At 36.0% G+C, this 27,727-nt stretch overlaps 2 protein-coding genes across 4 annotated transcripts in view; one reads left to right on the forward strand and one right to left on the reverse strand.

Annotated features, from left to right (window-relative positions):
• LOC134136209 (dynein axonemal heavy chain 5-like) overlaps positions 1–89 on the reverse strand; it is a 162,285-nt gene extending 162,196 nt beyond the window's left edge. Inside the window, exon 1 of the mRNA XM_062567962.1 lies at positions 14–89. The gene's annotated coding sequence lies outside the window, so the exon portion shown is untranslated. The remainder of the gene's footprint in view (positions 1–13) is intronic.
• A 1,182-nt stretch (positions 90–1,271) lies between these two features.
• EXOC3 (exocyst complex component 3) lies at positions 1,272–27,284 on the forward strand. Of its 3 annotated transcripts, XM_062569714.1 has the most exons (14): positions 1,272–1,376; positions 2,609–2,695; positions 4,058–4,242; positions 6,518–6,737; positions 8,888–9,569; positions 13,545–13,662; positions 16,123–16,248; positions 17,525–17,625; positions 18,171–18,281; positions 18,967–19,117; positions 20,118–20,240; positions 23,064–23,225; positions 25,765–25,892; positions 26,393–27,284. In XM_062569714.1, the coding sequence occupies exons 3-14, from the start codon at positions 4,099–4,101 to the stop codon at positions 26,562–26,564; spliced, it is 2,238 nt and encodes a 745-aa protein (XP_062425698.1). In that variant the 5' UTR covers positions 1,272–1,376; positions 2,609–2,695; positions 4,058–4,098; the 3' UTR covers positions 26,565–27,284. The 3 variants fall into 3 exon arrangements, with proteins under 3 accessions (XP_062425698.1, XP_062425697.1, XP_062425699.1); XM_062569713.1 differs by lacking the exon at positions 2,609–2,695; XM_062569715.1 differs by lacking the exons at positions 2,609–2,695; positions 25,765–25,892 and having other exon boundaries at positions 26,393–26,552.
• The last annotated feature ends 443 nt before the right edge of the window (positions 27,285–27,727 follow it).

Genomic DNA, 27,727 nt, shown 5'->3' on the forward strand with positions numbered 1-27,727 from the left:
CAAAAAGCTTTACCTGGCAATCTACAAAATAATAAAACCCCTTCCAAGGGTGTCCATTAACAATCCTTTATTTTTACTTCCACAAGTAAAGGGTGGGTGGGAACCCACCCTTCCTTTGTGGAAGAGGTTACGGTTGTTCTTACAGGAGTGCTGCAAGTCCTGGACCGAGCTGTAAGCGCAGAGCTGGTGGAGGGACTCGCCCACCCGTATTCCTGGTCACGTGACCTGCTCTGCTGCTATGGCAACGCCTGCAGAAGCCCAGCTAACAGCCAGACACCCCGGAGGCACTTTGTTCGCCCCCATCTCTCACCATATTACCGACCAATGAATTTCTAATTGCATAACTGCTCCTATTTTTTTTAAACAACATGCTTTTATCTTAGTAGACATTAAACCTCTAAGCAAATAGCGTCCATGAGCCTCTTAAATGCACTGTTGCTAGGATACATGTACACAGTAGAATTGTGCAAAAAGCCACAGGAGGGCATAGCTAGCTGTATCCCAGCAATGAAGTAACTCTTCCCAAACACAACCCTCTGGCAAAATAACAATGACCTCAGCTCTGTATAAAACATGAAAATTTATAGCTAAGAAAAATGATTGAATGATGACTTTTCCTCTGCTAGGCAAAGCCACTTTAGGTAAGTTTGAAAGGTATTGTATGGTTCACAGGTTCTTAGGTAGCTATTGCAGTTTTACTCAGTGGGCTTCCTTTTTCAGAATAATACCCAAGATCAAGCCTTCATTGCAGTACATTACCATTTTAACCCAAAAGTTAAATACTTCACAGAGCTTCTACATTTTTTTACTGACCCCAAAATCTTGAATCAAGGCCCAAAAATATGTGGTTTCAAAACTGAGAAACTGTAAAAACAATGAAAGCTTGTGGAAGAGGAGAAAGTGCCGCCCGCAGGCTAACGAAGCCCCCCTCCTCCCAAGGGGATCCTTTGGTGTCGCCTTACTCCAACTCCATTGCATTACGCAATTCTCCGCCAATACGTGTTTACACAGCCGCCTCCATACAGAGGTTGCTTAGAGAGAAAAAGCCAAGATGCTCCGCAGTCACTATACAGCACCAGACACATTACCTCCCTCCTAAGGCAGGATTTTTTAGGCGCCTGGGCAATCCCTCCCCATCCCACTTTCCATGCCCGCGCAGGCGCAGCCCACTCCCCTTACAGGGAAAGGGATGTCTAGCCCGCATGCGCTCTAGCTAACGGCCATGGGCATTCTTCTGCGCTTGCGCTTAGGGTCCTGCGTGCCTGAGGGTGCTTGCGCTTGCGCGACTGTCACTGCCTTCCTGGGGGAAGCTGGAGTCCGTAATTCGTAGTTGTGGCTTCTCTCCCGTCTCTGGCCCTAGGCCAAAGCCCTAACCGGTGAGCGCTGCGGTGCCGACTTCTGTTAGGCTGTCGCCGCTTGTACTGACCCGAGCTTTTGCTCGGATCTGGAACGGGAAGCGGAGGGGGGCCGGGCCGGGCCGGGCAATCCGGGGAGCCCTTCGGGATCCTGGGGCCGATGGCTCCTCCGACGCGCTGTGACGCAGGAGCCTCGTCCCAGCCTGGCCCCTCTCCTCGGGCCTCCGCTGGGGCAGAAGGGGCGCGACCTGGCGGTTCCGCGGCCTCGCCCGCGCGCTCGGGGCAGGTCTCCGGCCTTTGCCCTGGCAGCGACGAGCACCTGCGTCGATGCAGATGACTCTAGTTGTGCTGCCCCGAGAGGGAGCAGTGCTGGGCTGGGGTGGCCACCTTATCCCGTGTGCTCCGGTAGGAGGGCCAGTGGACAGTGTGGAGCCCTGCGCTGGAGTGTTGCAGTGCTCCTCTCACCTAGAAGCTAGCTGCTGAAGCCTTTCCAAGATTGCTTTTTAGTTATTTATTTATTTGTGCCTCGTGTTCCAGCACGTAGCTCTGAAGATGTTTGTGGTTCTGGCTCATAGCAACATTGTTAAAGTTGGCATTGTATCTTAAAGTTTGCTGTTCCTATGTGAATGGGTAGCAGTTGTGCAACAACCTGTCCGCCTCAGCAAGCTGATACAGAATCGGTTAGGACTTTATGGCATACTGGCTACTAACTTTTTTTATGGGACAAATTTAATGGGCCTAAGTAGTGGCTCTATGGATTAAAGTTATCATAATTCTGTTGAATGTATCCAGATTCCTTAACGAAGGAAGTAATTTAGTATAAAACTGTTTACTGTAAATAGTATTTCTGTAGCAAATTCATATTAAATAATACTTAACAGATTTTTTTGATTGTAGATGTGTTCCTGACAGCTTGGAAGTGAATTTAGCAAAACAGAAATAGGGTGTTCATTCCGAAGTGGGAATTGTAGGAATAGTTCCTGTGTTTTGAAATGTAGAGTAGGAAATCAAACTTAATTTAAGGTAAATGGGCTATTAGCGGAGAAGTGATGAAGATGTTTGCAAAGCTAAGGAGGTGAAGTAAGATATTAGTTTATCTCCTTAAGGCAGTGTTGCAAATCAGTAACCTATATTTGCTGAAAACAGTGAAGAGGGAATCAAATTAGTGAGTTTTACTCACAGGAAAATTAGTAGATTTTCTTTGTACGGTCTTCCACAGAATAAACCTGATAGTTCACTTTCACCTTTAACAGTTTCTTCTTCCAGAATTTCCCGATGGAAGCTAAACCTTTTCTGTTTAAGGATGTTGGCATGAAAAGTGGTACTTATGAAACATAAAGGTAAAAGTGACTTGATTAGCGGATTAAAAATATACCTTACAAAGGTTACTTACTAATTTAACATACATTAAATGTTAATTTAACACACAACCTGTATTTTTTAAATCCTTGAATATAACCTATGTATGATCAGCAGATATTAACCAGAAAAAAAAGTGTTAAAATAGAATAGGAATTTCAATTAAGACCATCTGAAATTGAAGAGGAAAAATTGAAAAAAAAATCTTAAATATTTTCTGCATATGTATTTATTGTGTCTGTTGTCTCATCTAGATTGTGCTGATGTTAGAGAATTGGATATAGTGTCTCCTACCTTCCATGTGGAGTCAGGATATTACAGATTTAGAGATTAAGTGATCTACTGATACACTAATGCCTTCTGACTTGAAAGTAGTTGTTACTTTGTGGATTTGAGGGAATATGATATGTAGTAGTAACAGTAAAACTTGTAAGCATCCTATTTGATTTCAAGACTCAAGATATAAAATGTTTCTTACCATCTGGAAGGAACCAGGAACTCCAGATGTGTTCCTGTCTTGTGGAATTCTTTGCATAGTATGTTCTTGCATTTTCAGTGGTTGGGATCCTTTCTGTCTTCCATTAGTAGATAGTGAAGCTTGAAAGGACAGGTCTGGTTTTGTTGCCAGAAGATTTTACCTGTTCAACATTTTGTGTCTAATATTTTGCATGTCTTGACTTCATTGGAAATTCCACTGAAGACTGAAGTGAAAGACTTGATTAATTTTTCCCTGCATATCTGCAACTCTGAAATGATACAGTGAGAAGAAAGGAAAGCAAGAGTAGAATATAAAAATATTTCTCTATCAAGAATATAAAGGAAACTGCTTTAAAATTAATTAAGTCTGCAGGTTTAGAGCTCCTGCAGCTGTGTTTCTTTCTACTCTTGGTACCAAGTTTGAGCTATTGAAGAGGTTCTATGATTTTCACAGCTTTGCCAAATTCAGGTTCGGTATGAGTTACTGTTTTTGTCTGGAGTTGCCACAAGATTCTTTTGTGCATTCCCTTTCTAATAAGCAAGTCTATTTTAGAATTAGATAACTAGTTTTAAAATGAAGATTTGTTGATTTCTTTTTTCAAATTTGGTTATTGGTACAAACTTACGGAGAGCAAGATAAATGCAAAAACTCTAATCGGAAACATTTCATGTAAAGTAATGAAATAAAATAATTGATTAAAATTGTGGCTTAGTATATTTCCAATTACTGCTATTTATAATGCTTTGTAATGATTTTTCTGCAAAGTTGCTCAGTTTTTATTGCCAAGGTTAGTTCTCTGGTTTTTAGCTTTGAAATGTCATATCAAATACAAATGTTCTCAAAAAGTTTTGTATCTTCTTTCCAGTACTGTTAGATTATGAAGGCATTTTGAGGTCCTAATCAACGATGGAGGAAACAGATAGGGAAGCAGTTGCAACAGCTGTTCAGCGGGTAGCTGGAATGCTTCAGCGTCCTGATCAGCTAGATAAAGTGGAGCAGTATCGCAGAAGGGAAGCTCGTAAGAAGGCTTCAGTAGAAGCTCGACTCAAGGTACAAACTTTGATAAACCTGAGTGTCCACAGCGCAGAATGAGTGTTTCTTTTATTTATTTTTCACCTGTAGATTTTCATCCAGATAGTTTTAACCATGCTTCTTTGCTCTTTGGTCCCCCCCAAACCATCTGTATTCTGAATCTAATGTAAGCTAATGCTCTGTGTCTTATTGAAAATTTATCAAGTATCAAGTATTCTTGTTTCATGTATCTTCTACAGTTTATCAATAGACAACTCCCCTCATCCTGTACAACCTGTCATCCAACAAATCTTCATTGTAATGACTGATATTGAACTCAATAAAATTTGAGGCTTGCCTCTGAAAAGGGTCAACACTAAAAATGCAGTTGATGTCTGACTTGTACTTGGGTTTATGGAGTATACCCAAATCTTTTAAATAGTGTTTGATAATCTGATTGAGGGAGCAAATAGTCCTTAAGTTCTTACTGAAGGTCAAAAAATCCTCTTTTTTTTTTCTCTTTCTTCCCCCTCCCCCAAATGTTTCTGCTCATAATGCAGTCCTGAAAATTGCTTGTATTCCCTTTCTGACACAGTAGCAACAACTATATTTAAGAAAACAAAAAACAAATATATGATTTGGTATAAGCAGTTAAATCCAGATTACAACAGGCTTTTTAGGGTGAAGAATAGTAAGACATTTTCTCTGCATTTTTATAAAGATTAAAAGAAGAACTTTATCAATGGAATATGAGTGGGATTGAAGACTTCCACTCTCTTGAGGAGATTGTATTGCAGTGACCAAGAAAGAGGGGCAGGTCCAATGCAAATACTTGAATCCAGTTTAAGTAAAGTCCTCTCAGTTAGGTGCATATTAATGACTCACTTATCTTACTCAGGTTTTTGTTTCTTGTTGATTTCTTCCCCCCACCCCATGCATGTGTGCACGTGCACATACCTATGCTTTCTCACATGCTTAGCCTGGTAGAACATTATCACGTGTTTAATGGCTATATTACTGAGTTCTGTGCTTTCTTTCAGTGATACTTACTAACCAATAGTTATCTTAGAAAAATGTTTTCAGTATATGGAGTAGAGCCTTAGGAAAGTGTTTTGAGAAATATTTTTGTTTTTACTAGATCATAATGGCCTTTATGCATTTGATCTAATCTTATGCTTCAGTGTAAATTAGTGTATCTTACAGCTGTTTTGAAGTCCTATGCCACCTTTGTATGAGGTTGTATGAAGTGGAAGAGAGGCTGTCCTCTTTGGAAGAGAAAAATCTATTATCAAATTACATTAATTTTCATTTTGTTTTAGCATAGAAATACAAAACTTTCTGATGGCTTGGACTAGATTTTTCAGACTGAGGCAGAAAGTGTCTAGTCATATCTATTAAAAATAATTCAACTGTCAAGCTACTACAAACTATTTATATCACATGAGCACAGTCACTTGTCTACTGGGTGCTTCTGCAAACAGTAAAAGTGTAAATACAAGTTTATGAACATTTAAATACATGACATATCACACTTAATAGCCAGAAAGGTCCCTTGTCACTTACCTTAAGTTGCCTTAACTTCAATCATTTGTAAATTGCCAGAAACACCTCTTCTAAAAATAAGTATAGTAATCCTTTACCATTGAGAATGCACTCCTGAAACATGCACTAACATGGGGTGGTTAGTGATTCAATGGATAACAAAACAATTCTTCACATAAAAATTAATGTAATAGAGGAGGAATGTGGGGAGATCTTAAGAAATACATATAACTTAGATACGCAGGGAGAGTATGTATGGTATAGAAAATGGGTCATCAGGATCATTAGCGGGAGTTGCTGGCTTTTCATATTGGATCACCATTGAAAGATTGCTGCTTCATCTACATGAGTTGTAAACCTTTTAATATGAACATTTTGGTGCTTTTATGTGACTTTGTCATCATTTTCCTCAGGTGCATCAAGATAATCAAATCAATCATGGGTAAAGAATAGAAAACGAGGATAATAGTTGTGTGTCAGTTTCACAGACAGATGAAGCAGCTGAGATCTTCTGGAATGGTGTTCTGCTCAAAAAACCCAGGATCTCCTCCAGTTATGCAGTTATGTCTGTCCTTCAAAAAATCTATTCTGTTTAAAACACACACACACCCTCAAATTACACATTTCTAGTAAGCTATAATATCACTTTCTCAGTTATTTTTCTCTGAAAGTGTTACTGATATATGTTTGTTACTAATCTTACAATAAGTGGTGATATCAAAACATATCTTGATACAATATGATACAATATGTCTTTTTGTTTGTATTTAAGGCAGCAATCCAGTCACAGTTAGATGGAGTACGAACAGGATTAAATCAACTGCACAATGCACTGAATGATGTAAAGGACATTCAGCAGTCTTTAATTGATGTCAATAAAGACTGGAGACAGAGCATCAACACCATAGAAAACCTCAAGGATGTTAAGGATGCTGTAGTGCAACATAGCCAGCTGGCAGCTGCTGTAGAAAATCTCAAAAACATCTTTTCAGGTAATCTAAAGTTCTTTATATAATTCCTCATAAGTTGAAAGCACTTCAAAATGAAACTAACAGCTATGTTATCATGTAACATGGTGAACTTCAAAACTCACTGGGAATTAAGAGTTAAGGAAAGATCACTGAACATGTAGCTAGCAACTATTTAATAGCCATTGAGTCTGAATTGCTCTGTGAGAATTTCTGGTCTGGTTTATCTCATCATACATGTACAAGTCACAAAGAAAAAGTTGCTTGCTAACAATCAATAGCAAGAATAACATACTTAGTGTAGAAGACTAAAGTATTTAAGCAGCACATACAGAAGCAAAATCTAAAAGGAGCCAAAATATTGCCAGTGAGTTGGTACCTACAACAATACTGTTTGGTAAAAAGTCCCAAATGATTTTAGGAAGCAAATAATTTTGCGAAGAAATGCAAAATATCAAACAGCAAAAATCTCCAGTCAAGGATTCCCTAGCAATCTGACCTCATAATACTCTTCCCTGAATCCACACTTCCCCAGTGTGGACTCCTAAGTGCATGTTGCGCACACAAAAGTTAGGAGTCTTAAGAACTCTCCTTTAATGTCACAAGCACAAACATAAGCTACCTGATGTTCAGTTTCAGCTGAAGAGTCTTTGCTTCAGAATCAGGCAGCACAACTGCAGAGACCAATTTGTGCATAATATGCATGGGAGACACTGCTTCCTTGCACCAATACACAAGTAGAAAAGGTCCAGAAAATGAAATGATTAGTGTGGTGTAATGGATATTGTAAAGATTTTGAAAGCAAGTTAGATTATCTCTGTCCTTGTATGCAAACTTTTTGGTGAGCGTTTGCAATTCCATCTTGAATCAACCTAAGTCCCCTGCCAGAACTTCTCTGCTTAGAAGTCATTTTCAGAATTTTATCCCTCTGAACAGAGTGAAAATTAATAGGCTTCATACCCTTTTGATTTTGTATCAATATTTTAATTTAAATAGTCTTTTCCATCCTCTTCTCTTTGGTTACTCTCTCATAAAAGGTACATAGGAAGAACAGCTGTTCCTCAGCCATGTTAAATTGGTTTGGTTAATCTCCATAAGAGTGTATCTAGCTGATGCAGTAAAAAACTGGGATACTATGTGCAATTTAATCAAAAAGATTTCTCTCTCAGTTTCTAGCAGTAGAGATTAAACATCTAGCAGTAGAAATCAAAGAAGAAAAAAATTCTGTGTATTCCAATACTGAGTTATTGTGAGGGTATTGTTTTCTCTTGTACTGATAAATAGAAAATATTGAATATATTTTCTATAAATATAAGTGGAATATATTGAAAATATAAGCCTTTTCTTGTATGCTAAGAGGCTTTGAGTGTAAAGTATCTCCAACTGAGATTGTTATGCGGCATAATTGATTATAAGTTCCTTTCGATCAAAACAAATGTTTTTATTATAGGCTATTTTTCTCCATAATTAATGATTGTGTATCTTCACATGCCTTTTCTTTGGGCTGTTAGTTTTATCACAAACTGCCTTTGTAGAGTGACTACTTTCGCCACAGAGGTTTTCAGTTCTTTTTTCTGCAGGATCCTTGTCTTCTATAGATTTCCTCAAATAATAAATTAAAAAAAAATCTTCAAAATAGTTTAGCAATATAGGTAGTTTTGCCTATTCTTCCTTCCTGCCTCAGTCAGGCAAACTGTTCCTTCCAGAAGGAGCTAGAATTCATGTATTCATTGTGTATGTGCACCCTCAGCTTCAACAAGGTTAGTGTTTGGTTTTTTTTGGGGGGAGGGGGGGAGGAGGGAAGGTGTTATGGTGTTATGCAAGTTAAAACCTTCATGTGTAAGGTTTAAGAAAGATAGTATTGCAGTAAGTTCTATGGTAGAATTTAATGGATTCTTAAGGTGAGATACAGAAACTGTCTTCTGTTGGCATTATGATCTTAGTTTGTTTAGCCATTGATCATTATAATGTTTGTAACGAAAAATGTGGAAGCATTGCAATTAATGATGCGGAAAGGCTTTTAAAGGCATATAGCATTTACTAGAATACATCAGAAGGATTTCCTTTAAATTATTTCAGAAGAACTGCTACAGCTGTTCTCCAGTTTGTTTCGTGATGCTCTTAGTATTTTGTATTTATTTATTTATTTGTTTTTCTTTACTTCTATGCTTCAGTTCCTGAGATAGTCAGGGAGGCACAAGATTTGATTGAACAAGGGGAACTTCTGCAAGCTCATCGGAAGCTGATGGATTTAGAGTGTTCTCGTGATAACCTAATGTATGAGCAATATCGTATGGACAGCAAGAACACACATGACATGGATCTCATCCATACGTACTTTGGGGGTATGCAGAAACTTTCCGAGGAGTTGGCAAAACAACTTTGGATGGTGGTTCAAAGATCTCTTGTTACAGTCCGTCGAGATCCAACCCTACTTGTTTCTGTTGTTAGGATAATTGAGAGGGAGGAGAAAATTGATAGACGCATGTTAGATCGGAAAAAACAAACTGGGTTCATACCTCCTGGCAGACCAAAAAAGTGGAAAGAAAAGATGTTCAACATTTTGGAAAGAACTGTAAGCACTCGAATTGAAGGCACTCAAGCCGATACTAGAGAATCTGACAAAATGTGGCTTGTACGCCATCTAGAAATCATACGTAAATATGTTCTTGATGATCTGTTAGTGTCTAAAACCCTGCTGGAGCAGTGTTTTCCCCCACACTATGGCATTTTCAAAAAATTACTAAATATGTACCATCAGGCTTTGTCCATCCGCATGCAAGAGCTGGCTTCAGAAGATCTGGAAGCAAATGAGATTGTTAGCCTTCTGACTTGGGTTTTAAATACATACAAAAGGTAAGAACCCCTTATCTTTTCAAAAATTCTGTTTTTCTATTAGGAGTAGTATATGAAACTACTTCTTGTAGTTTGTTAGCATATAAAACACAGTTAATGTACTGATAATGTTTATTACTAATAATTGTCTATTAACGTATAGGAAGATAACTATCAAAAAAGAAAGATTAATAGAGGTAAAGAACTTATTGATGTGTGTTATGTATTGTGGTTCTTAGTAATTGTTCGTTAATATTTCTTTGGCTTTTTTAATATGTAATCTGTTGCTTTGTAAGCTTAATGTTTAATGCCATTATACTACTGTCTGAAGCTACTCTCACACTAAATAAGCATATTCATATTTGTTTGCAGATTTAGTGAAGTATTGACAAGAGCAGAACAGATAGGGATCTCGTATATTTGTGCAGTTATTAACTTTCTATTGTTCTCTTCGACAAATTGGGACTGTTTGTATTGCTTTATTGTTAAATGGAGAGAATGTAATAGCTTCATGTTTTCTCTGAGAATGATGAGTTGATTTTTTTTATTTAGAAGAATTTCTGCCCGTAGGTTGTCTCCTACAGTACTGTGAAATTGCTTTTCTTTTAGATGTTGTGACTTGTTAGGAAAGTTTAGACATTCATTTTTTTTCCCCCCTCTGGATAGCAACAGCTCAGGTAGTACAGGTTTATTTTTTGCTGGCATGTAGTTATCAGGGCTACCAAATTATTTGGGAGAAAGTAATACTAGCTTTCTTGTGGTTTATGGCTGTAATCCTGTTCTCAATATTTGGCATTGACCCAGGGTCTGAGCTGTGTACACTTCTGATGTCTTTATTGCCAATTGTTCAACCTCACTGTTTCAACAAATTAAACTCTTGATAGGTTAATCTATAATATACAAAATGGTAGGAGATACAAAAATTCTACAGAATGGTTGTAACCAACTTTAAAATTCATTCTGTACTTCGAACTCGATGCTTTACTTGTCACTGCAATGTCTTCCTCCTCTTCTTCCCTGCAAGAAACAACCAATAACGCCCCTTAGGCATATTTACATGCGTGTTTAGGCTATGTAAGACATGTGGCAGTTGTAAGAAAAGGAGCTTGAGTTCGTTTGCCTTTTCTTCCTATGTCTTAGAAGACCAGAGGAGTGACTTGACAATGAATGAAAATCAGAAATATGTCAATTACATGATGTCAGTTCCCCCTACCAATAGGGGTATGGCTCAGATAGAAGTCCTGCTCCCGTATTCTTCATTTATGTTCTAGCCCTAATCTTCCAGTAAGGCAATCTTTGGTCATGAAATTACCCTCCTTCCCTCCCATGAGAAAATAGAACAGATGGCCATTGAGTTAGACAATTAAAAGCTATTCAAAATCTGTCCATCTACATATTCCATGGTAGGAAGGCAAAAGTGAGGGAGCACAACCACAGAGGCACACATATTTATCAAGTAAACAAATCAAAATAGGATCATTTCTGACAAAGCAAGCTATGTAGCAGGTACTACCTGGCTGTAGAATCTTGGAAAGAAAGAGAGAGAGTGAGTAGAATAGGTTTGGGTTAAGGTATCTGAAGAACACGCTTCTCCCCTGCGCATCTATGTAACAAATGTGATGGAAGTTAGAGAAGGTGCCTTAGGAAAAATGTAGAGCCTTAGCTTTCTAAAGAGAAGCCTGAGAGGGTAGCACAGGAACTGTATTGTAAGTTATCACAGACTGTTATAAAGATGATCCTTTATGTATTCTTTATGTAGACAGCAACAGAATGGAATTAAGGTTTCCGAATGGTTTGGTCCCTTTAAATATCATTGGTCTAATTTTCTGCAAGCTCAGGAAGACATTACAGATATGAAGCATTCAGTTATGTTGACTTTTATAGTTTCAAAGTTTTTTTTTTTTTCAGTAGTTAGCTGTTCTGGATGTTTGCAGTGGGGAGTGAATAAGAAATCAGCTTAGGCTGGGGTGGCGGCGGGGGAGTAAGCTACTGAAGAAGGCTATCTGGAGAGCTTACAGAATCTCAGTCATTGAAAAGCTTTTAAGAATAAGTTAATTTTCTATAAGGAAATGATTTATTTACGTACATACAAACTACAAAGGAGGATGGCATATATGATATTATGAAACTTATGTATCTGTGAATTATATTTCACCTTCTTCTCCTTGTATGAAAATAGCTTCCCAATTGCTCTTCCATTTCTTGTTGACTTCCATGGAGCATTGTATTATAGAAGATAGTTTTGTCCTTTCTAGCCTTTCTGTAGTTGTATTAAATGTAATTGAATATTAGAGGGGTTATATAGTTTAAACTTGTATCTGTATTTGCACATTACAGCCACATTTGTGTATAGGAAGAAGAATTTTCATTTTGGGAACTAGAAGTAGGAATTTGTGGTCTTTGTTTTGGGCTTCAGTTGCTGTGCTACGAGCGAGATTTAATGCTTCTGTGGCCCTGTAAAGTAGGGATAATGTTGGCATAATGAAACTAGAAATACTTTCTGATATGGTGTAGTGCCATAGAAGAACCTGAAGTTGAATTAAATCTGGCTTCTCAATTTTTGCCTTCACTCTTCCCCTGAATAATCCTAGAACAGGACCTGCTATTACTTGTATTCTTTATGTAAATAGCAACAGAACAGAATTAAGGTTTCCAAATGGTTTGGGTCCCTTTAAATATCATTGGTCTCATTTTCTGCAAGCTCAGGAAGATATTACAGATATGAAGCATTCAGTTATGTTGACTTTTATAGTTTCAAAGTTGTTTTTTTTTTTTCTTTCTTTCTTTCTTTCAGTAGTTAGCCATACTACCTTTTATTACCACTTAGACATTTTTCCTGATGTGGAAGTACCACTGTGCTGAGTCACTGCCTATACCCAGAGAAGAGCTTTAATTTGCAGAAATTTATAAATTAAGCACTTGTTTGCAAGAATTGTTTTATCTTTGGTAGATGGTTTTTATAGTTGCCACTGCAGTTAGGATTGCAAGAACTGAAGTGAATTTCTGGCTTCCTTCTGAAAAGCACACTAGAAATGAAATGTAAAACAATATAGAATTGCATTAAATGTATATTATTGTGATTGAATGTATATTTGCATTGACAGTTAATAAAGCACTATGAAGAATGTATTATTGATTTTTGGGGCATGAAATATCCAAGTTTTTTCTATTTTATGCTTTGGCATAGTTTTGATTTTAGTTGCACAGGCAACTTATTATGTAATATCTTATAATAATAGATGCAAAATATCACTGCAAAGCAATAGTTTTATATAATCCTTACCAAAATGTGCTTCAGGGTTGCTCTAGTTTATTTCTACTCCCATAAAAACAAGAATTTTCCTTTGCAAGCAAGTACAAATAATAGTGCTGTTGTAACACTGTAATCATGGTCTGCATTTATGAATTGGCGTATATATGTCTCTTCTTTTTACACTAAACAATGTCAGCCTGCAAGAAGCATAGATAGAATTTCTGTGAATGTACTTTTAGCTTTGATATGGATGTAATAGAAGTAGCACACCAAAAGTTGATTTGAGAAATTCTGCTCATATTTAATACTTCTCTCAAAATTTGCCGTTCTGAAGTTGAAAATACATAGTTTTTTATGTCTGTCATCACCTCTGAAATTTAAAAGACAAAATGTCTGCAATTAAGAACCTACACACTGAACAACAAGCTGGCTTTTATTTTATCTTAAGCAATTGCCTAAATCTTCTAGAAAAAACAGGTTAGAATTTTATGAAAGGGTTGGATTTCTTTAAAATATGTCTATAACATTTTTTTCTTTAAATATTCTTAACTATAGCTTTTACATTTTTTTCTTTCATATATTTATGTTTCAGAAATGTGCTTAATTGTAGCTGCTTGTAGTGAAGATTTTCTGACGTGTATAGATAATGGAAAATTGCAATTTACAGTCAGTATACCCAAAAAGCTGCATAGTTTATGTTTTCATCTCTTCATTAATTTGCAATGTCTTTTTTTAAAACTCAGTACAGAAATGATGGGAAATTCAGAACTGTCTCCTGAAGTGGATGTAAATTGTCTGAATCTTCTCATTTCACAAAATGTGATAGATCAACTTCTTAGCAAGTACATGTCAACACTTACTGTGAGTAGTAATAATTCAAAGATACCTTCAAATGATACTATAGCTACGTTAGTTCCACCGTACTTAAAGTATTGTTTTTGCATCAGAGGAAACTATTTTGATAAATGTGAACTTGATAGCAATTTTATAAAACCTCATATGCATACTGGTTTGTTTTAGACAGTTTTAATCAGAAGATTTTATAGATGTACGTCATCAAATGTCAAAGAATAATTATACTTTACAGATGAAATTAACTGTATTTTATTAGGAAGGAAGGAATTCCAGTGTTTATACTTAGATTCTTTCAAATGTGCAATTCTATTAATTAAAGTGTTATCAAATTTATAAGTCACTGGATGCTGTTTGGTCTATGTACAGTTGACTGTGTCGACCTTTGATACAGTCTTTTCTGATGTGGTATCTTCAAGTTATTCAGGATGTTCATGCAGCATGTTTGCCAAACTGATTGTTCTAACAATGTTTTTCCTTTCATGCCTGTCTGCTGTGTGAATGTAATTTCCTTTCGTGAATGCCATTTCGAGTGCATCTTAAATACAAAGACACTGCATCTTGCTTGAGACAGATGACTGTACCTAGCAGTCTCTGAATATTGGTCAACTGTATAGTAAAGAAATCAGTATATGACTTTTTTTTCTTCCTCTTAAAGATCCGCTGTTGATTGCCTTTAAGACAGGATATTGTGCTAGATGGAACTGTGGACCTACTCTTCTTGCATAGTTCTGTTGCATTCCTGCCTCTTCTAAGTATAGTAGTTCCACTGTACAGGGAGATTTTGGGGCTTATTTGGATGTGTTAGCTACTAAAAAAAAAATAGCAGCCTCTTGGAGTTTATACCCATCCCAGTAGTAAGAAGCAATCCTGATACTTCTTTCACATAAATCAACAGTCTTTTAAAGTTCAGAAGAGTTGGTAGAAGAGACTCTGCTACACGTTAGCTTTACTAGGACTTCTATTCAAGTTTGTTTTTCTGCACTTTAGGACAAAAAAAGAGTTAGTTTGTTTTCTCAAGCCACTATGCTTGACTCAGGAATGCCCTTGAATCCATTTTGCCCTCTCTCAAGATGAGGACTGACATCTTTGATTTTTTAGAAATGTTTTTGCCTGCTTACTGAAAATAATATTAAATATATATCACCTAAATAAAAATACCAATAAAAAATACCTCGTTTTCATAAGGAATAAAACGCTAATAGATTTTTGTGGAGCACCTCAATTTGAAAAAATGTTGTGGCAAATGATGATCTGATGATGTGAAAATATTGATGTCCAATGGGCTGATTGTTTAACAGATAAATTTTTTCTCTGTATGTCACGCTTCATCAGAGAAGTCCCGTGATCATAGATGTTCCTGTACATTATTTCACATAATAGTTAAGGCCATACAGAGCCATCTTTAGCACTTTGGCACAGAGCCACATATAGCACTTACTGTAGTCAGTAGTCGTCTCTTTCTTCTGCTTTTTTCAGTCTGTGTTGAATCAACCACCCTTCTTGTTCAGGAAAATCATAAGACTTTCAGTTTCTTCCTGCATCCTATCGACTGCTAGGAGTTCTGATCAAAAGAAATGAACTTAAAGCATTAGGAAAAAAATCACTCATTTTAGTCTTTGTACCTTTTTTCTCTCTCTACTGGTCATGTTACATAGCAGGAAACACGAATTTGCATGTTATACATTAGTGGGAACCATCAGCTTTTATATAAAAAAGAATTAAAAGAATCCAGTTACACATTTAGTAAACATTCCAGTGTTTGCTCTCTGCTCTTGCAAAGATGTCCACGATATCTGTGTAATGCAAGTGATCAGAAAACTGATTTAGTCTAGTTTTAAAAACAGTTGTTCTTGATACCCGTTTGCAGTATAATGTGTTTGCTTCACAGGAAGAGAGCCACCTCTTGCATCTCCATTGCTGTTTTTGGCAGCACTTAAGTTCAAAGAAACACAACTCATTATGTCTAATTCTGTTTTTTGTCCCTGACAGTAATAAGCATCAGTTTCCTCAGATATAGGTAAATGGTGCTACAGGCAAATGTGAGATGAATTTCCTACAATAAGTGTTGCCCTAATTCTTTCAGTTGTTGAAAAAATTGGTTTAGAATCTAAAGCCTGAGACTTAATAAATGCTTCGAAAGTTAGTAAAACCTGTTAGCTTTTTATGTTTAAAGTGCTCCCGTTCTGAATCGTAGTTAAGCTTAATTCAGGCTACCTTGTAAGCTGTTTCTGTTTTAGTGCTCCTTTTCTTGATTTCTTTTCTCATTGATTTTTTTTTTAATCAATGTAAATCTTAACTTATGTTACTTAAATCCTGTAGGAATCACTGTAGTGGTCCACTTATTTGTTACTATGCCACTCTTCATTATGGGAATGACTGCTATTCCAAATACCTTTTTTTTAATTATTTTGCTTTTTTTAGATACATAATTCTTTGCTTTTTTCTTGGTTGTTTTGTTTAATGCAGTCTAACATTATTGGTTGGCTACGAAAAGCACTGGAGACGGATAAAAAAGACTGGGTAAAAGAAACGGAACCAGAAGCAGATCAGGATGGGTACTATCAGACTACACTCCCAGCTATTGTTTTCCAGGTATAAGACAACTCAGTCATTCTAGAAAATACATAGAAGTAGAGCATGGATTAAAAAAAAAAGAAAGAACTCATACAGTTTGGAATGCTGTTGTTCTTGTGTGTATTGAAGTGCAATTTATTTTTCCTACAGAGTAGTTAGTTGGAGGGGTTTTTGTTTTGAATTTTTTTTTTTTTTTTTTTTTTGCCTTTTTGGTTTTAATACCTAAAGACTTGCTTTTTTTTTTTTAATGTAATTTAAGAACATGTTTTTCCCTGTCTGTTTAACTGAGATACTTGTATATAGTTAACTACTCTTAGCTATCTGTATGTAAATTTGTAATGTAAAACTACCAGATTAAGAGGTTTGTAAGTTATTGGAATATCACCTGTTAATATGGCATGCATTTGTTTCTAGAAATTATTTGTTTAGTTACACAGACACCTTAAAATACTGGGGAAAAAGCTTTCTGTTAAAGATCACAAAAATTGCTGTTTACTACGCTTAACAGTTCCCTTTAGTGGCTATCTGAATTATAAAAGACCTTTATAGTTTTTTGCTACATTCTTTCACATTTAAGTGAAGAAGTGCACCAAGGTTGACTAACCTTCTTCAGAAAGTGTGTGATGGCAAAAAAATTAGTGGTGATTAGCTGTAGTGTTACTTACCAGTACTGTTAAAGGCTGCAATATTGAGATTCATGTAACAGCGAAACTTCCAAAGTCATCTCAGTAAAAATAGGTTATGTTTCCTCATCTGTTTTTGTACCCTTCCTTTCCAGTCCTCCTCTTCTCAAACACAGCTCTCTGTAGGTCACTTAGAGCTGCTGCCTAGCTGTGAATATTTCGTAGAATTTCGGCATCTCTGATACTCAATATTTTTACATTTAGAGGAAAGTAGTGGAATTCCAGTTACAGTTATTTGTTACTGCTGCAGGAGATGACCCAAGAACCTTGATCCACTGTAAAACAACAAATTCCTATTGAATTAGAAATAGGAAGAACTTGGATTTTTTTTTTTTTTTTTTTTTTTTTTTTTGCAAAAAAGTAACTGTTTTGTGTATCAGAAAAAAAATGCAATACATATTAGTGGCTGTCAAGAATTCATTATTTAGATCTACGAAGATACTGGGGGCGGGGCATGTTTTAGCAGAAATAGGGCTTTTTTTAAAAAAAAATCTGTGTACAATTGATGCTAGTGACAGCCTCTAAATAAAAAATCCAAATAAGAATTCTGCCTCATTTGGTTAACAACTGGTATAGGCCTGTCTTTGTAACTGAACTATTTTTGACTTTAGATGTTTGAGCAGAATCTTCAGGTAGCTGCTCAGATAAGTGAAGATTTGAAAACGAAGGTACTCCTTCTGTGTCTTCAACAAATGAATTCATTTCTAACAAGGTGAAATAATTTTTAAAGTGCAAATGCTTTGTCCTGCCTCTATTCCTATATTTCTATGCTTGTTTTTCCTGTACATGTTTCTTTATTGCTTGGTCTCCCTTCTGTAATGTGCATACCAACCAAGCTTTTCTTGTCCTTCCTTTTCTGTTTCCCTTCTTCTTTTCTCTTCTTCCACCCTTCTTCAGTTTCACTAACTCTTCTTGTGCTGGTGACTACTAGTCTCAGTTCTACCCCATAAATGGCTCTAGGTCTTGGAGTCCTTTCTTTTATAACCTCTCTTATAACCTTTCTTTTATATCTCCAGTTGGTAATCCTTTCCAATAGGGAAGGCTAGACAGAAACCACCTGCTTGGGTTCAGCTTCCTTTTAAAATGTTTTAGATAAAGAGATTGTACTCAGAGCAAAGACGCTAAGTGCCACATGATTAACAAGCTCATTATAATACTTTTAAATACTTTCCAGACCATTATGGAGCATTTAGTCCTGCATAGTGTACTTCATTATTACAGATTTCTATTTAATGCTATTTCTTGGATATGTTACAGGTACAAAGATGAAGCACAGTTATATAAAGAAGAGCATCTTAAAAATCGTCAGTATCCTCAATGTTATGTTCAATACGTGATTGCTGTCATCAACAACTGTCAAACCTTTAAGTAAGTCTACGCATGTTTTCAGTACTGAGGAAAAAATTAGTACTCTTATATAATTCATAATATTACACCTTCCGGGGACCTTCTCTTCTTTTCTATACAAAGAGGATTAGTTGACTAAACAAAGAAGGCAGGTTTAAATACATTATGTTTTAGGAGACAGATATCGTCAATGTCATTGCTTTTACCAAGCCAAATTGTTACCCATCACCTGACGCAAATCCACTTGCTGTTATTCTGAGAATTCATAGCCAAGGAGGAACTTAACTTAACTTAAACTCTCAGAAGAATTTTAGTCCTTTCAGTTAGTTTGTCTAAGGCCTGCCATTTCTCTTGCATTTGATCTCTCTCAGTTCTCCTTTAAAACAGAGTGATTAAGATGGACAGAACTGGAGAAAAAGAAATCCTCACTGCTAATGTTTGAGTCCAGCAATCCAGTCCCATGTTCAACTATTTCTCTGCAGCCATTAGTTTGTTACCAATGTAAAAGCAGTTTAATGTGATCACTGGAAGATCACGCTAGAGAGCGAATTAAAGCTTCCAAAGCAAGCAACAGAAGTTATTCCCCTTTGCAAATATAAGACTATCTAGTAGGTCTCTTTCTGTGCATGCACTTAGGCAATTTAGTAGCAATAAGAGTTGTGCATCTACTTCAGTGCATGATGAAAAGCCTTCTTATTTGTCACAGAGAATCTATAATCAGTCTGAAAAGAAAATACTTGAAAATTGAAATGGAAGATGCATTGTCTAGCAGTCATACAAACATGGATGTGATTTTGGACATCATTGCCAAAGAGGGATGCTCAAGCTTGCTAGATGAAGTCTTCATGGATTTAGAGGTTGGATTTTTTTCCCAGGTTTAAGAATAGAGTTGTTTAGAGTCACCCAAGAAAAAATGGGCTTTTCATAGTTAAAATAAATTGGGAGCGTGGGGAGGGAGGGATGGAGGGGAAATTAGAGAAATGGGGCAGGGAAAAAGATGCTCCAGGACTTCTTAAGTTCAAAATGCTATTACAAATCTAACACACAGTAAGAAGATGTGGGGGCATTGTTTATCTTAAAACTTTTGGAAAACTCTTCAGCAAGACCTTTATTTGTCATTAACTATATTCATAGATTGTGGGGAGATGGTCCATCTACTTTAATAACTATTCTTTGAAATTCATTAACCTCAGGCTTCATGTCACTCAAGCGTACAACACAGAACAGTAGTACTTTATCTCTCTGCACTGGAGAGAGATAAAGATTTGACTTCTAAGTAATAAAGCAAGATAGGTAAGTGGGTGTTGAGAATACTGGAATTATGCATTCTGAAAAAAAATCAAAGAGTAGAGGCCAGTGTGTTTGGAATAGGCATAGGGATCATCCCACAGAGGAAAAACTAAATAGCAAGTAGCAGCCCAAGAGAGAAAGCATGAAGTTTCAGTATTTGAGTGGTTTAAAGTGCCTTGTGTTTAAACCAGTACATATTAGACCTTTACTAATTTTTTGTTCTTGAACCTTACATTTTTATTTGGCATGAGATATTTAAATAGAGAATTAAAGTATTTTGGAGAACTCATAAAACAGACTCTCAGGTTAGTGCAGTTGGTCTGTATATACAGTCAGTGTGTGTGTGTTAGTGTAGTACTCCATGGCAGCTGTCATTTTGACAACCAGTCAGATCTGTTGGAATGTGTAATAAGATCATCTTTCTACACTAAATGTGTATTTTTTTGAAGGAATGTAGTTCAGAAATGTACAACATTTAAAATTATTTGCTTTTTTTCTAGTTGAGCTAAGATAGGATGAAGAGTGTCAAAAATGTGTCCTGATTAATTTCTGTTGTTATCTTCACAGCCACATCTCAATGAGCTGATGACAAAGAAGTGGTTGATGGGGTGTAATGCTGTGGGGACTATTTGTGTCACTGTAGAGGATTACTTCAATGACTTTGCGAAAATAAAAAAGCCCTATAAAAAGGTAGGTGCAAAACTTTTATTCTACTTGGAAAATATGTTCTGAATATCATGTTATTTTGGAATCTCTGAATATTTTATGGAATTCAGAATTGGAATATAGAAATAAAAATTTTGAATTGATCTGTTACTGGATATGAAAAAATGTTCATAATGAGCATACTGTAAACGTCTAAAACTTGCATTCCTCATTCATTTTGATCAGCTACATACAAAATTTTCAAAGAAAGATCAGAATTGCAGGATTTAGTCCAGAAAATATATTGCTGGAATGTATTCTTACCTACCTGTATTTTTCTGCTTCTCCTCAGAAGTTTGTGGGTAATTAAAGGCCAGCAGTACTAGTTTCAGAAGAGCAAAATTTATGTTCTTTTTTTTTTAATGCACATTCTGCAATTTCAAATTGTCATATGTATAATAAGGCATAGTTAAATTGGCACCATAAGCTTTGGTAAATACATACTCATGTTTAAAGAGCTGTTGCAGCGGCATAATATCACAGGTTAAGTCTTTTTAATTTTTTCCTTTGTTCTGTCAAACAATTTCTGGATTTCTATTATTTGTTAACTTTTTATTATTATGGTTGTTTTTATCCTTTATTGAATTAAATTCAGTTTTGTATAATTAAGATGGCTAAAAGCTGTCTTAAATGATTCCCTAAGACTTATGAAATATCTGAAGTTAAGATTGGGATTTGGGGGAGGTCTTTGAACAAACTCTTATTAAGTCAGAAGCATTTGAAAGATATGGTCTAAAAATCCTACGTTTATTTCTTCTTTCTTACCTTAACTGTTAAAGAGCTAGAAGAAACTGCTCCAAGTTCTTCCAATGAACTCTTTAATCTCTTCACCTTCTGTATTTGCAGATCCTAAAGGTCTTACTGTGTATGTGAATTACAGGTATATTCAGTCCAAAAAAGTGTACAAAAAAAAGTTAAGTCATTCCCAGAATAGTCTATAACTATGGACTATAACACCTTTCTTTCCCAGGACAGTTTTGTTCCTGTGAGGTAAAAGTGCTTGGCACAGGTTTTTTTCTTCTATCATCAATATCAATCTTTAAGATCATACATGTTTGATTTAGCGCTTATTGCTGTCTTATTGGGAAGATGATGATAAATGCATTTTTTGGCATTCATCATATCTGTTATTCCATTTTCTCCAGCACAAAAGAAATTCTAACACAAGACACAAGTTTCTGAGCTGCATGGAATGCGCTCTTCTGATTTAAGTTGTTAAATTTATTTTAAAATATTCTTGGCTAACCCTATTTTGAAAATTCAGTTTTTAAAAGCCACATGAATAGAGCACCTGAGAAAATACAGTAGCCGGATGGGTACCTCTATGTTCCATCATCTGGAATGTGGAAGGTCTGGATCTTACATTCATTCTGCTTTGCTGTTTTCCCGTGTGCAAAGTGAATGCCCTGTCACACTGTTGGCTCTTCTTGACTGTTCTTTTTCTCAGTTGTAGTACAGCTGTTCCTCTTTGTATATATTAACTTTTCAGAGGAATGGGGCATACACATGTCTCCCACTGTCTATTCTGTGGAATTAATCTTCCTCTGTGTAATTGGGATCAATTCCACAAATGCAAGAGCTTCAGCTGAAAGGCTGAGAAAGCAGCCCTGAACAACCTATAAACTGAACCAAGTTGCGTTTCTGCTCTGTTGTGAAAGCAAGGCTTAAATTCACGTTTTCTATGCTCTGGGTGAGGGCTGTGACTTGCAATACATCATAATCTGTTGTTTTCTCTTACCACCCCTTCACACCGCCCAAAAGATTTCTCCAAAATTTTGACTGAAATTGGAAGCACATGTTGATGGAAAATAAAGCTTGTCAAATATTATTAAAAATATTATAAAAGATTTGTGACAATCTATTTTGTAGGCTTTCTCTTGATTGTAAGTAACTTTGCCACCATGCTTAGGAAAAAATAACTGAGGGATTTGAGGACTCCCATCACATTAGAATTGAAGAAGCACCTAATATTTTTTTTCAAACCTCAACATTTGTTTTGCACCAATACCAGATGCCTAGACAGCAGTAGCTATTCCCTATAAAAAGAGAAGCTGAGAACAGCAAAGCAGTCAAATGGAAGATCTGAGAAAGTGAGTGCTACTGGTGCTGCAGGTTCTGGCAGTCCACACTCCGGGTTTCTCAGCTAGACTTGAGTCAGAGCACAGATAGTGCAGGCCAGATTGGAATCCTTTATGCAGTGAACTGGAGTCCTCCACAATGCCTTTGTGACGGCTGGTCATTCATTGACCTGATATGAAAAGCAAGGCTTCAAGGCTGAACAAAGCCAAGTCATCTTAATTATTTCACATTTTTAGGTCATCTTAATCTTTTTTAAGGTCATCTTAATTATTTCATATTTTTCTTCTATGCTAGTCTTTGGATATGCTTGTACGCCTCCAAAATAATTCAGATATGTTATCAGAGAGATCTTGGTTTTGTTGTTTATCTCTTTCTGGTACTTGACACATTCTTTTCATTAAGGAAGGACAGATCTTCATTTCCATTAGCATCACAAAAATCTAAAGCCACCCATAAATTCTATAGCACTATCTTGGAATTATGCTGATCTTTGAAACCTATTGCTTAAAATGTCCTCTAAGTAGGAAGTATAGCTTTTTTTAGAAAACTAAAATCTTTCACTGGTATTATAACAAAAACTGTGTACTGATGAAATGCAAAATACACATTTCAAAGGCCGGTAGTTCCTCAAAGAATAAATATAATGTTACATCTATTAAATATAATTGTTATATTTGTAAGTATCACTGGCATAATCCACTATCATTTTTTTCTTTTTTCTTCCTTCAGACAATGACTATTGAGGCCCATCGGAGAGTGGTTGTAGAATACATCAGAGCAATCATGTTAAAACGTATATCTTTCAAGAATGCAGAAGAGAGAAAAGAAGGTGCAGAAAGAATGATCAAAGAAGCAGAACAGTTTAGATTTCTGTTTAAGAAACTTGCAGCTGTAAGTATTTGCTTCAGGTAACACTGATTAACCTGATAATTTAGATTAAAACACAACTGTTTTTTGTTTGGGAAAATTGGCTAGAGTTAGATGTCTCAACATGTTCAGTGATTTGTGAATACCAAGAATGCCAGCTGAGGCCATGGATAAAGTTTCTGAACACACACACACACCCATTGTTAATGTTCCTAAGCAACTGTATTTCTACTGCTATGCATTTATACAGCTCTCTGCAGTTCCTTCTAGTGGGCTTACAGAGAGAGGCACCTTGAATGCTTAGTAATAAGTGAAAGAAAAAAGCTTTTTTCCCCTGGCTGAAGGAGAGGAAGATAGTACATAAACAGATACTTCTTAGCTAAATATCAGGTTGTATGTATCTTTTAAAATCATTTATCTCATTTAAAGCAAAATAGAAATATAAAAAGGCAGACTTAGAAAAGGAGTTTGAGAAGCAAGTTATGAAATATCCTTAAAATGATAATAAATCTGGGGGGGTTAGGAGTGTTTTTTTAACTACATAAAGAGCAGGAAAGCCAGTATGGATCAAAAAAAAAAAAGGAAAAGAGTGCAGAGAAAGATACGGTCATGAAAACTGGGATGAGGAGTGCAGTTTTCTTGTCTACTCACTGCGGGAGATGTTAGTGCAGCTCCTATATCAGAATCCTTCATTATGGAGGGTTCTCTGTATGAACTATTGCAGATTAAGGCATTGATAGAAGAGATTATGGAATAAATAGACAAGATGAACAGTTTCAGATTACCAGGACCAGGTGATGTGGAACTCAGAGTGCTAAAATAGTTGAGGGAATATCAAGAATATCTATTTAATAGATACTACAGTTTAACTGATCTATTCAAAACTGCCTTGGTTTCTTCCAGAAGACTGGAAGGAAGCTAATGCAGGGCCAACTTTTACATAAAGTTTCAGGAAAGATCTGGCTTACACATCAGTAAGCCCTGATGTTTCTGCTGGCAAATTAGTAAGAGTTAAAACTAAAGACTATAATGCATGGACATGTGGATAAGTATGACCTGTTGTTTGTAAGATAAAACTTTTCTTACTGATATTCTGATGGTAAGTCTGCAGATAAGGAAGAACCAGTTGATTGTTTACCTGGAGTTCTTCAAGGTTGTTGACAGGTTACTGCACCAAAATCTTTTCAAAAGAATTTAAATAGCTGTGGAATCAGAGGGAATATCCTCACATGTGTAAGTAACTGATTGAAAGATGAAAAGTGAAGGGTAGGAGGATCACACTGGAGGGAGATCACCAGTGAAGTCTGAAAAGGATTTTTGATGGATCCTATGATGCTCATAAGTTATCTAAGTTGCATGGTTCTGGAGCTGGCAGGGTACAAGAGCCAGTTGAAAAACTTAAGAAGGGCTAATGAACCAGCAGTGAAACAGCAGATGAATATGCATCAATTTACAATTCTAACTTCACAAAAATGATGAGCTCTGAGTTGACTGTTACTGTTCAATAAAAAGATCACAGAATTCAAAGATACCAATTTAATGCCTCACACCACTCAAAAAAGCAGACAATGTCCAGAAAGGAATAAAAAACCAAAACATTATGCCCCTGTAGAAATCTGTAATACATATGCATCCTGTGTGCAGTAAGGTGACAATGATTAAAGGCTTGTCTGAGGAACAGATAAATACATTACAGTCCTTCAGTCAGGTGAAGGTGACTGTGAGAGAAGGAAATGTGGCAGAAATTTCTTATAACATGAGCAGCACAGAGACAGAGAATAATGATTCAATTCCTCTATCAGAGAGATGGTGACCAAATAGGCATCAAATGAAATTAGCCAGTGGTAGTTCCAAAAAAAAAAAAAGTGTGTGGTTCCTTCACAGTGTATAGCTGTGGGAGTTTGAACTACAGAAGATTATAGATACTAAAAATTTACGAAGGTTTAAAAAACAAGTGGACAAATTCAGGGAAGAGAAGTCCACTGCAGCCTATAAATTACAAATGATTACACCTGTAGCTCATGGATTTCCCAGGCTGCAAATTAGTGGAGGTTGCAAGAATCTTTTGAGGAACTATTCCTACATTTCTGCCCCGTTTTTTATGTTCTTTTTCTAAGCATTTGTTGTTAGTCATCATATACTGATGCTGTTGGTCATATAGGTAATGGGCAAGGCAGATCTTTCATCTGACCTGTTACAGCTCTTCTTATGGAGTAAACAAAAGTTACACTATGCATGCACCTAAGAAGAGACAATATATTGTTCAGGTCTGTTCAGCTAAAGTTGTAATTGTCAGTTAAATAAATAATGTCTTTACTGAAGATACAACTTAGTCGAAATAAAATTGTGGGATGAACTAGGTAAATAATTTGAAACAGGAAGGGAACAGGCTTAATAGTGGCAACTCACAACTATTTAGTTTTCTTAATGTCAGAAAATTAAGCTGTTTTCGGAATTAAACAGTATTGTAAGACAAAACATTAATTAAAAGATTGTTTATAGATTTAGACAGGGGTTGCTTTCCTTTTGTTTTGGGGCTTCCCCCTCCCCCCCAATCTTGCAGGGATCTGAAGAAGACGCTGAGGGACTCTGTGGCATCATTGAAGCCATTGCAGAAGTTATCAAACTAACTGATCCTTCACTACTCTATCTGGAAGTTTCAACTTTAGTCAGTAAATACCCAGATATCAGGTAATTCTCTTCTCAAAGTTAAATATCCATCTATCTATCTACATATATATATAATATATTAAAATCATTGATTTAAAATTAGCCTGAGACTATAAAGTAGCTATATGTAAATATTTTCATATTAATCATTTTCTTATGATAAGTGATGCTAATAGAGAATGTATATGTTCTGAGCTAGCATGTGCAGGTACTTAAGTACTCTGTGGCACAGTAAAGGATTAATGAAAATACTTCCATTCTGTGTTCTAGGAGTATAAAATGTATCTGAGCCCTAAGAGCAGTCACAATGGTGCTTTATATTGAGCTGGAAAAGCTAGTTCTGAGTGACCAGAAATATGATTAAGTATTTGAGGTATTAGAAGTACTTCCAAGACTAGAAGTATTAGAAGTACGGACTGAAACTGAGTGAAAGGACTGTGAACTAAAAGTGAAATTTCTGACAAAATATTACTTCTACGAAGTTTCTTACTAAAGCTAGTTTTACCGTTTTCCTTTGGCAGGGATGACCATATTGCAGCTTTGCTCACAGTGAGAGGAGATGCCAGCAGAGATATGAAGCAGACTATCATTGAAACTTTGGACCAAGGTCCAAGCCAACCAAATCCAAACTATGTGCCAATTTTTAAAGAAATTACAGTTCCCACTCTAACTGTGCCGAAACTTCTTAAGTAATTGATAATTTTGTGGTTGTGTTTCATTACTGGTCTGGGATCAAGTTTGAAATATTTGAGGGCTAGTTTGGCAATGCTTTTTCAAGTAAACTTCAATACTGGTAATTGTTAGGTGTGTTTCTAAGGACTTTTTCACATGGGGAGACATGATCAGATTTCTGAAAGAAAATGGAGTTAAAAGATCAGTCAAATTATTGTTTGAAAAAGCACTTCTGATGGCCAGAGTGCTTTTTATTGATCCATCTTTTAGAGCCATATATGCCATTAGCAAATACGTTTTTCTCATGGACTATGTCTGCACTGTACAGTGCAATGCTGTATAAAGATACTTATATTGAAAATAACAGAGCTGAATTGCTGCTTAATGCAGAGTAAATAAACCTGGACATACTAACGTACTTTGCTTACAATACCTAAGCTGACTGTGTTAAGGACAATCTTTATATGGCACTGCACTGAGCAAATATTAACATCCTCAATTCAATTTCATATTGTTCATGCATGTATTTACTCTGATGTAAAATAGTTTTTTTCAGAAAATGTAATTATAAAATCAGTTTCCTGGCTAAGAGATTGAACAAAATTGCTAGCATGCAATTTGATTATGAAGTGAATAAACAAATAATTTAAAAAGATACTTGAGGTACAAAAATAATTTTTCATCAATTCACTAAAAACAGTACATAAAGCATCACGAATTCAATAAAAATTTAAAACTCTCTCCTCAGCAGTGTATTATTTACATCCTTATAGAATTACAATAGATGTCAATCACTTCTTTTCTCCAGTTGTTTGAAGTGTAGAGCAGCTTAGATGAAATGTGTGAGTACTGCTTGGAGTTGATTGTTTTCTGGAAACTCAAGATATTTTCTCATTTCCACGGTATTTTTAGATTAATGCTTAAAGTTAATTTGTAGTATTATCCATCTCATTATAAAATATGACTAGAAAATTGCTAAATTAAAATGTTTTCGATGAAGGACAGAATGAAGGCATTGCCTATGAATACTTGAACACAGTTGTCAGAGACAAGGATTCGCTTTTACCGTGATCATGTAAGACATGTAAGAGTAGCTGAAAGAGTGGAAAGAAAAATACAGTCTTCCAAGTTTTGCTTTGGCAACTTTGCTAGCAAGAAGTAGACCTGGTTAGTAGCCCATTCTG

This window comes from Rhea pennata, chromosome 2, assembly GCF_028389875.1.
Source record: "Rhea pennata isolate bPtePen1 chromosome 2, bPtePen1.pri, whole genome shotgun sequence".
NCBI lineage: Eukaryota > Metazoa > Chordata > Aves > Rheiformes > Rheidae > Rhea > Rhea pennata.